We start from the raw sequence: 9,082 nt of genomic DNA, 5'->3' as shown, positions 1-9,082 counted from the left end.
GAGATTAAATATTATGTGTTCCAAAGGTGAAAAAACAGGTGGTCATAAAACTGTGAAAATATAATTTAGTACCAACGCCTACAGTTACAAAACATTGCAAAATACTGAACTATGATATAGTTTTAGTAACATTATAACATTAGTTCAGCTGTATTAAAAATAAACTAACAAGTAATTTTAATCAGTATAACTCCAGAATACGTATTGAGAAATTAAATAAAAAGCAAAACGTGTTTTCAGGACTGCATGCAGTTATGTTATAGTAATTCCCATATAATTAAATTACAAGTCATTAAAATGACTAAACCTGTAGAATACAAGGAAACTAAAAAGGTTATTTTTAATGCCTTTCTTTGGTGTCTCTGTGATTCACCACCATTGTGTTTGAGGAGAGATTTTGTTTCTGTGACTCAGCATGAAGTCTGGATGAGATTCTCTCATTGTTTTACACTGAAGATTTACACATGGCACTTCACTAACCACAAGATGCGTCACCTGGACTTTTATATCCATATGTATTAGTGTAATGTATTCATACTTTGTTTCTACTTTTATTATTTATTTATTTATTTATTTATTTATTTATTTATTTATTTATTTATTTATTTTATTTTATGTCGAAGACCCTGTGAGTCTCTCTCCTGACTAATATGTAGTTTCATACCAGAGATCATTCCTGTCCTGTCCTCCTCAGAGTGCTGTGGCAACAGATGTCCGAAAGGCAAAAATTCAGCTCAGCTTTTAACCCAAACCACGGCTAATCCAAAAGTGTCCATACAGTACATGTGTTGAAAACTGTTTGCAAACAACATCTGGAGCCCAGCATTGTACTGTCGTTTCAGACACCAGTGAATAATCCACGCCGGACTGGAATGCTTTATTTCAGTAAAGGCACATCAGAGTGCATTTGCTGATTACCTCATCACTCGACAATTAATTTAACACAGCCATCTTTTCTGAATCATGCAAAATAATAATAATCATTAGATGAGCACATATAATCATATTTCATAGCTTAAATTAGCTGGACAGATTTCAAAAATGGAACTAAACATGTGAACATAAGCGGTGTTAAGTGCACAGTCATTAGCCATGTTTCCAAACGAAGATGCTAATTAGATTCATGACCAGAACTGGAATATGGCATAAAACCTTTGCGAATAAAGTAGTGTTTCCATCCAATGAGTCAAAGAGAACTTCCTGATCGACTGACAGCTTACTGAAAGAGTTTGCTGCAGTAGGAGAAATGACTGTGGGCCTTTTTCTTCGCTAACAAATCAGTTGCACCTCAGAAGATGAAATGTAATGAACGTGTAGTGTCTTTTAGAGGCGTGAGATGCTCTTAATGCACCTGCTTTGAATGTTATCACTGGATTAAATAGGCGTTATCAGCTGATAGATATGAGCAAGTAGGGGCCTTCTGTGCCTACATTAAAAAGTCGCCTTGTAATTTATAGACGTCTCCCAAACTTGGTTTCCATTCTCCGTTTTTATTTCCGACATGTTTTACCTCCATTAAGTGATGCTTTTCCAGGAGAAATCCTTCCGTTGAGCTGCACTTTTTCTTTGTGGTCCTCTTAAAACAAACAAGGCAAGTGATTCAAATAACAGTATATTTTTTTTCTCCACCATAACTGTAACTGCTCCTCAAAGCCACTCGAGCTTCCATGTTATGGTTTGGTTATCTGCCACCCTATAATGTTTTCAGCAGGGTTTCCTGGAAGGATATACACTGTGGGCTTTCGACATGACGGGTAAATAAGGCTGACTTTTCCTCTATAGAGATTATATGACTTCCTTCACTGCAACCGTTTCAATGGTTATGGGACGTTAAAGTCATTTTTTTTGTTGAGGTTAGAAATGTGATGTTGGGTTGAAGGGCAGCTCTTGAGGAAGCAGGTGATGACGTGAAGTGGAGACACACTCTGACCACATGCCATAATTCCCAGGTGTGGATTAATCTCAGGAAGCTCTCCATTACGCACTGCCTATTTGTTTTGGGGTGTTTGGAGGATTTGATGAGTAAAACTATTTCATAACTGCATTCCAGTCCTCAAACCATTTTCCAGGTTAAATACACAGGCTCTTTTGACCAATCACAGGTCTCCTGTTGCTTTAACTCTCTCTAAATTTCTTCCTTAAATCTCCAGGAGAGAGAATGTGGCTGCGTTCACACTACAGGCAAATGTGGCCCGAATCTGATTTTTTTTGGCCACATGTGACTCTGTTTTTGTTTGTCAGTGTGAACAGCCTAAACCGCATGTGATCTGATCTTTTTAATTCAGATTTGTGCCACTTTTATGTAGTATTAAATCAGACACAGATCTGATGTTTTGCAATGCAAATCCAGTGTGAACAGTTGTGTAGGATTTCATGTGACTTTTACATAATCTTTTAGCGACATGCGTCATCATTCTGTGCTGCAAACAACCTCTTCTCCTCAGTAGCATAGTAGAATGGCACACAGGGCTAATACCTGTCAACCCTTCCATTTTTCCTGGGATTCTCATGTATTTTACAGTTCTACCTCGCTATCATCCCGTAATGGTATTTTCCCGTATTTTTCCTGTATTTTCAGTCTTTCTCTGAAGGGTGGCAAATAAACATTAAAGAGTCGATCCTCCCTATATGCAACCCATACTGCCGAACCACCAGGGGACGCCCCTTGCTCTTAAATGTGAGTCTGTTCTGTGCTTTCGTTTTATTTAGTCTGTTCTGTGCTTTCGTTTTATTTTATGAAAACACTGAAATAAATATAAAAAAACGGCAGGATTCCCTTCCTTTTCATTACAGGTGCCGTCGCACCTTCTGTTCATTCCTCAAAACAGTCATGTAGCAGTGCGTGACTGTCAGCTGACACACTCCATAGTGATAAATAGACACTGTTTCCCAAACGGATTCTGTACTTGTGATTTGAAGCAGAGCGACAGTCTGGGTTTAGGATGCGTGCTTGAACAGACAGATACATAGAATTAATAATAATAACATCTAAAGATGTCGATCTTGGTGGATTTTTTCTTTTCACAACAACTAATTTTGTCCTAAATGAGCATAAAAAGTTAGGAAAGCAGTCGAATGCCTTCATTAAAACATTAGGTGTGTGTTACCTCTGTTATTTAATGTAATCAAATGAAAAATCCAAATAAATGAGATTTGTTCTCCGCTCTTTAGTTAGAATGTATACGTTATACAGTGAAGAAAAGATTAAAGAGATTTGATAATTTGATTCTATTTCTTTGTAATAGCTTATAATTTTATTAAGCTAAACCGTTTAAACTATTTATTTTTTCTTTTGTAAATAATAATAATAAAACATATTACTGACCGTTTAACTGTTTATTTACAATGAAACAGCTCCAGATGAACATATTTAGTAATTTGGGGATTTGGAGGGCATCCCTTATTATGGTGGGCATATCCCTTATTTTCACATTTCAATGTTGACAGGTATGAATACCACAGAAAGTTGGTTCTTCATTTTGAAAAACACTTTGAAGGCAAAACTGGTGCTTGTTAACGAAACTGGTTAATGAATGTGGCAGGGGTTGATTGCGAAGCCCCGGACCTCTCGGATACGAGATCCATGCGCAAAGGGAGGAGCACTTTTTATTTTAAGGGGGAACTTTCTCTTTAAGAGACAAAAGGGCAGGTGCTCAAACCCCCTTCTGCACATGTCTGTTGTTCATAACGAAGTAAAATGAAATAACTCTACAAACAGAGATAAACCAACTCCACCTTCACAGTTCAGTCTGCGGCTGCTCATGAACCCTTGAAGAGTTCACTACACCTCTGGTCAGAAAGACACACACCGCGCTTGTCATAAATCACAAATGATCAGTGTTTTCAATCACAAGTGACTTATTTTAGATTTCAAATGTGAAAAATACACATTCGTAGTAGCAGAACAACCCTTTACTGTTCATGAAATACACCACGGTTGTCTGTGAAAGGGCAATAATCATATTAAACCTAATCTGACAACGTGCTTACTTCATACAGTATACACATTGTGTGCATAAGTAGACACTTTGTGCTGTCCGTAACTGGACTTTTGCGCATGCGAGTCAGGACTGTGATCTGTTCACACTGCAAATCTGATGTCGGCCACATTTATAACAGCAGTGTGAACAGCCATGCAAAAACATCAGATCTGAGAAAACATCTGATTTGAGCACTGAGCCTCGCAGTGTGAACGTAATTTCTGAGGAGAGCTGCTATGAAGATGACTCAGTATTCCTGAATGCTTCAGTTAGTTCTGTTCATTGAGTTCATTCTGTAATATATGAGTTGAGCAAAGGATTCAGTAAAGACTTTTGGATGATTCCTGAAATGATCAGTGTTACTGAATGATTGAGTGACTCACAGATGGTCATTTCTTTCATTCCGTTCTGTAATACTGCAGACACTAAGCATCAAACTGTTAGCATAGTTGTCCTTGTTTGCCCTGAGAGCACAGGTAGACACTGCGGAGAGTGATGTGACGATGCAGGTGCAGTCAGTGTCTCTGAGCGCTCCATGATGGAGATGAGTTTGTGTCCCACTGAGGGAACAACAATGGCCTGCTCCAGTCCTCTCAGATTTCCCTCCGCTTCCTTCGGTCTCCATCCTCATCACTATCCTTCAGGATTATTCCCAACGCCGGCACACTGAGTTCTCTCATGCCTGTGAGCTCACACTGTGTGAAACTGAGCCAGAGTGGTCTCCGCATGTGTGCAATTTGCAAGGCCGTGGTTAAAAAAAAATTGTAGATAAGTCTTGAGGGAGAAGATGATGGATGACGTTTCGTGTTAGCGGTGGCTTTGGATCAGAGACCGTGGGGGAGTCGAGCGAAAGGTCTGAGAGTTTAAATAGACGAAAATGTAAAGGCTTCTGAACTCTCATGCACATGAAAGGAGAGCAGAAAGAGGAGCGAGATTAAGTAATGAATTAGTGAAGTCAGTAATTAAATATTGCACAAGCAGTACTGAGCTCTTTAAATGGCTGTTAAATGTATACACTTAAAAAAAAATATATATATATATATATATTACTGCCTTAATTGCTTAAGTTGAATCAATCTTCTCTATTTATCTAAACTTATATCAGTCAAACTGACAAAAAAATGTATTTAAAAAACTGTTGAATTTAATTAAAATAAGCCGAATAACACAAAAGCTTTTGTTGTGATGGTTTTTGTCATATTATTTTTTTACAGTGCTCTGAAAAAAGCTTCAATGGATCAACGCAAAGTAAATTACTTTTACTTCTTAAACTCACTGATATAGATTTCAGTTTAATTGCTGAAGAGATCTGTCTTTTTGAATGAATCAAATAAACAAATGATTCATTCCAGGGGTCCGTTCTTCGTACGTGGATTATTCAGTTAGTTGGATTTGGTTATTGACGATTTGACATGATCCAGGATCGTTTTGATGCTCCACAAAAGTTGCAGACACCTTTATCAATATCAAAATGCTTTTGTGATGCAAAATTAATATAAAAATCCAGTTTTTTACGAAGTCGGCTATTATAATACTATGGTTGCTTTAATAAAGAAAATCTGCTCTATAAAACTAAATTAAACCTGAATACTCTTGACACATGAAAGTGTAATGCCTGCAGCCCACAACAAAGTAAAAAATGTATTGTGTTTCATATTTAACAAACCATTTTCTAGAAATTTTATAAAATTTTGCTCATATGGAGAATTGAATATTAATCAGATGATGTCATTACGCTGCTGTGCCGTCAGCCAATCGTTGCCTTGCTGATCAAATATCCATAAAATATCCAGGATCTGCCAAATCATCTTAGATAATTCAAACGAGGTACAAAGAACAGACCCCATCACAGAGCGTGTTAGATTTGTGTCTATGAAGGTCACAACACTCACACATTGCTTAATATACACAGGATGAAAACACTAATGTCTTTACATATGAATAATAATATTAATGACAATACAATCTGAATATTTATGCAGAAGGATTTACAGAGTATAGTAACTAAAAACTTAGAAAATTTAATTAAAAATATGTACTTTTAAACTTTTAGTAAATCCAATTTGAACAACAAAGCAAGGCCCTTGTATAATATATCTATTGAAAGGCAGAAAATATTACTTTACAAACTATATTTTAAGTCAGTGAAATACTCAAAGAATGACTTTTACTGCTTGTTCAAACTAATTACTTAAAATTTAGTTTTTTTTTTCTTTAGTGAAAACTTTGTTCAATCCACTTAAATTACGAATGTACGAATTGTTAACTGAATCGATTTGTGTCAGGTCAACATGAAGGAAACAGCCTTTTTACAGTTGCATATTATTCAGTAGTATTACTGAAATTATTATAAAACATAATAAGCATGCTTTTACACATTTAGGTCAATAAATAATCAATAATGGGATAAAAATATGTGAAAAACCAGCGTGCATATTCCACACTCTCTAAAATAAGAGAACAGTAGTTTGCTGCTTGTTCAAACTACTCATCTAAAATCTAAAAATAAGCTGAATCTACGCAATTCTTGAGTTTTTTCGTCAACCTATTGATTGTTTTATGCACAGTTCACTTAAATGTGTACAAACAGTTAATGTAATGTAATGTAATGTAATGTAATGTGTGTTTATATAGCGCATTTATTGTGTATGGCCATACACCCAAAGTGCTTCACAATCATGAGGAGGGGGGGGTCTCTCCACACCACCACCAGTGTGCAGCATTCACTTGGATGATGCGACGGCAGCCACAGGACAACGGCTCCAGTGCGCTCACCACACACCAGCTATTGGTGGAGTAGAGAGACAGTGATAGAGCCAATTCAGTGGATGGGGATGATTGGGAGGCCATGATCGTAAGGGCCGATAGAGGGACTTTGGCCAGGACACCAGGGTTACACCCCTGCTCTTTCACGAGAAGTGGCTTGGGATTTTTAATGACCACAGAGAGTCAGGACCTCGGTTTAACCCCTCATCTGAAAGACGGCGCCCACTGACAGTGTAGTGTCCCCTTCACTTTTACTGGGGCATTAGGACTCACATAGACCACAGGTTGAGCGCCCCCTGCTGGCCTCACTAACACCACTTCCAACAGCAACCTAGTGTTCCCTAGTGGTCTCTCATCCAGGTACTGACCAGGCTCAGCCCTGCTTAGCTTCAGTGAGCAACTGGTCTTGGGCTGCAGGGTGATATGGCTGTGTGTGATTAAGTTAACTTAATCAATTTATGTTGGGACAACATGAAGGCTTTGTGTGAAACTCCATTTTTTATACTACAGTCTCGTTTGTCTGCATGAAGGCACAAGTGAAGGGTGTTACCTCCTGTATTCTGTGAGTTCAGGTCACGCGAGGCTGTAAGAGAAGCGAGAATGTGTCGGTGTAAAAGGAAACTACTTTTCTCGCAATGGAATGAGATTACATTACCAATGGCTGCGCATGTCAACCATTGACGTCTTAATATCCTTCCCAGAAGCCTGAAAAAAAGCACAACAAAAACATTAATATCCTCCGAGCCCTCCACTTTGTCTTCACTCTCAAAAGCAGGTGTTTTCTGCAGTTTTCCAGAAGTTTTAATATTGACTCAAACGCCTTGCAGACATTAGCTTTCTTTTCTTCTTCTTCTTTTTCTTCTGTCGTAGCCACAAATGAAACGTGATGGAGAAAACAGCTCTACGTCTTCCTCCTCTTGAGGAACTGACGCTTCCATTTTTAACACAGTGGATCAAGCTGTTCTCTGGTCCCACCCGCCGGAGATTTCCTTTGACACCACACGCACACACACAGATTTCTCCAGGATGGTTTTCCTTAATGGTCTGCGAGAGGTTAATCTCACACCCACCTGCGGTCTCTGACAGGAACTCGCGCTGTGATTTTGTGGCCCGTCTTGAGGATCTTACACTTAATTACAGCGTGGAAACCTCTTACTGTCAGGAGAGACAATTAAAACAGCTGGAAATGAACGAGTTTTAGACAAGCGACCCCTGGCGAGGTCAATCTGTGGATCCAGCAAATGAAGGTTAACCTGCGATCAATCAGCCGAGTTCATCACTGACGAGTTTCCTGAAGAACAACAATGGCCGTTCTTCATAAAAAGTTTGATGACATCCTGAGGAACAGCAGAGTTCAGAGTTTTGATTCGTCCTCCCACATCCAGGCTGGGATCCGTCCTTAGCTACAGGTTGTTATGTTACTTAAATAATATAAGGGTGGTGGCAAAACAAATGGCTCACCCACACCCAAATCACACAGTGATATGGGTGAAATGACAGTTTAGAAGGAATCGTTGTTTGTAGTTCACCCATTTTTTATTATTTGGTTGTAAAAAGGTTGATAGGATTTCACTATTGCTTTGTTTTATATTTGCTAAATTACCTATTGCATTGTTTAATGGTCCCTGTAAAAAAATAAATGGTATTAAAACAATAAATAAAATGAAATTTATACATCTCTTAAGTATTTTTTATTTTTATTTTAATCATGCATTTTATTGTTAATGTACATATTAAAATAGCTATGACAACATCAATAGTAATTTATAAATAGGCGTGCATACACTCACCGGCCACTTTATTAGGTACGCATTACTAGTACCGGGTTGGACCCCTTTTGCCTTCAGAACTGCTTTAATCCTTCGTGGCAGAGATTCAACAAGGTACTGGAAATATTCCTCAGAGATTTTGCTCGATATTGACATGATAGCAACACACAGTTGCTGCAGATTTGTCGGCTGCACATCCATGATGCGAATCTTCCGTTACACCACATCCCGATAATGCTCTATTGGATTGAGATCTGGTGACTGTGGAGGTCATTTGAGTACAGTAAAGTCATTGTCATGTTCAAGAAGCCAGTCTGAGATGATTCACGCTTTATGAGATGGAGACACTGTGGTCATAAAGAGATGGACATGGTCTGCAACAATACTCGGGTAGGCTGTGGTATTATATTATTTTTTTTTAATTATGATTTTGTGCAGTAAATATATTTCAACGTATCGTTTAATCTTTCTTCTGCATGTATTTAATTCCTAAATATATCTTTTATTTGGCCATTTTCCTTAATGTTCATTATTTTGAGCGTCTTTCTGTCTGTCGGTCTTCATGAA

At 38.0% G+C, this 9,082-nt stretch overlaps 1 protein-coding gene across 10 annotated transcripts in view; it reads left to right on the top strand.

The window, feature by feature from the left end:
- sugct (succinyl-CoA:glutarate-CoA transferase) overlaps positions 1-9,082 on the top strand; it is a 304,284-nt gene that overhangs the window by 248,001 nt on the left and 47,201 nt on the right. For 5 of the 10 annotated variants that reach the window (XM_087308852.1, XM_087308850.1, XM_087308851.1 and 2 more), the window contains one exon: positions 7,617-9,033. The exons of the other annotated variants lie outside the window; for them this stretch is intronic. In XM_087308852.1, the coding sequence (XP_087164978.1) occupies positions 7,617-7,667 (51 nt within the window). In that variant the 3' untranslated portion in view covers positions 7,668-9,033. Of the gene's footprint in view, positions 1-7,616; positions 9,034-9,082 lie in introns of those variants that run through there. 10 annotated transcript variants of the gene reach the window in all.

The sequence above is a fragment of the Danio rerio genome, chromosome 24 (assembly GCF_052040795.2).
Source record: "Danio rerio strain M-AB ecotype USA chromosome 24, GRCz13ab, whole genome shotgun sequence".
NCBI classification, from domain to species: domain Eukaryota; kingdom Metazoa; phylum Chordata; class Actinopteri; order Cypriniformes; family Danionidae; genus Danio; species Danio rerio.
Note: the sequence above shows the minus strand (reverse complement) of the source record. Positions and strands in the feature narration are given on the sequence as shown.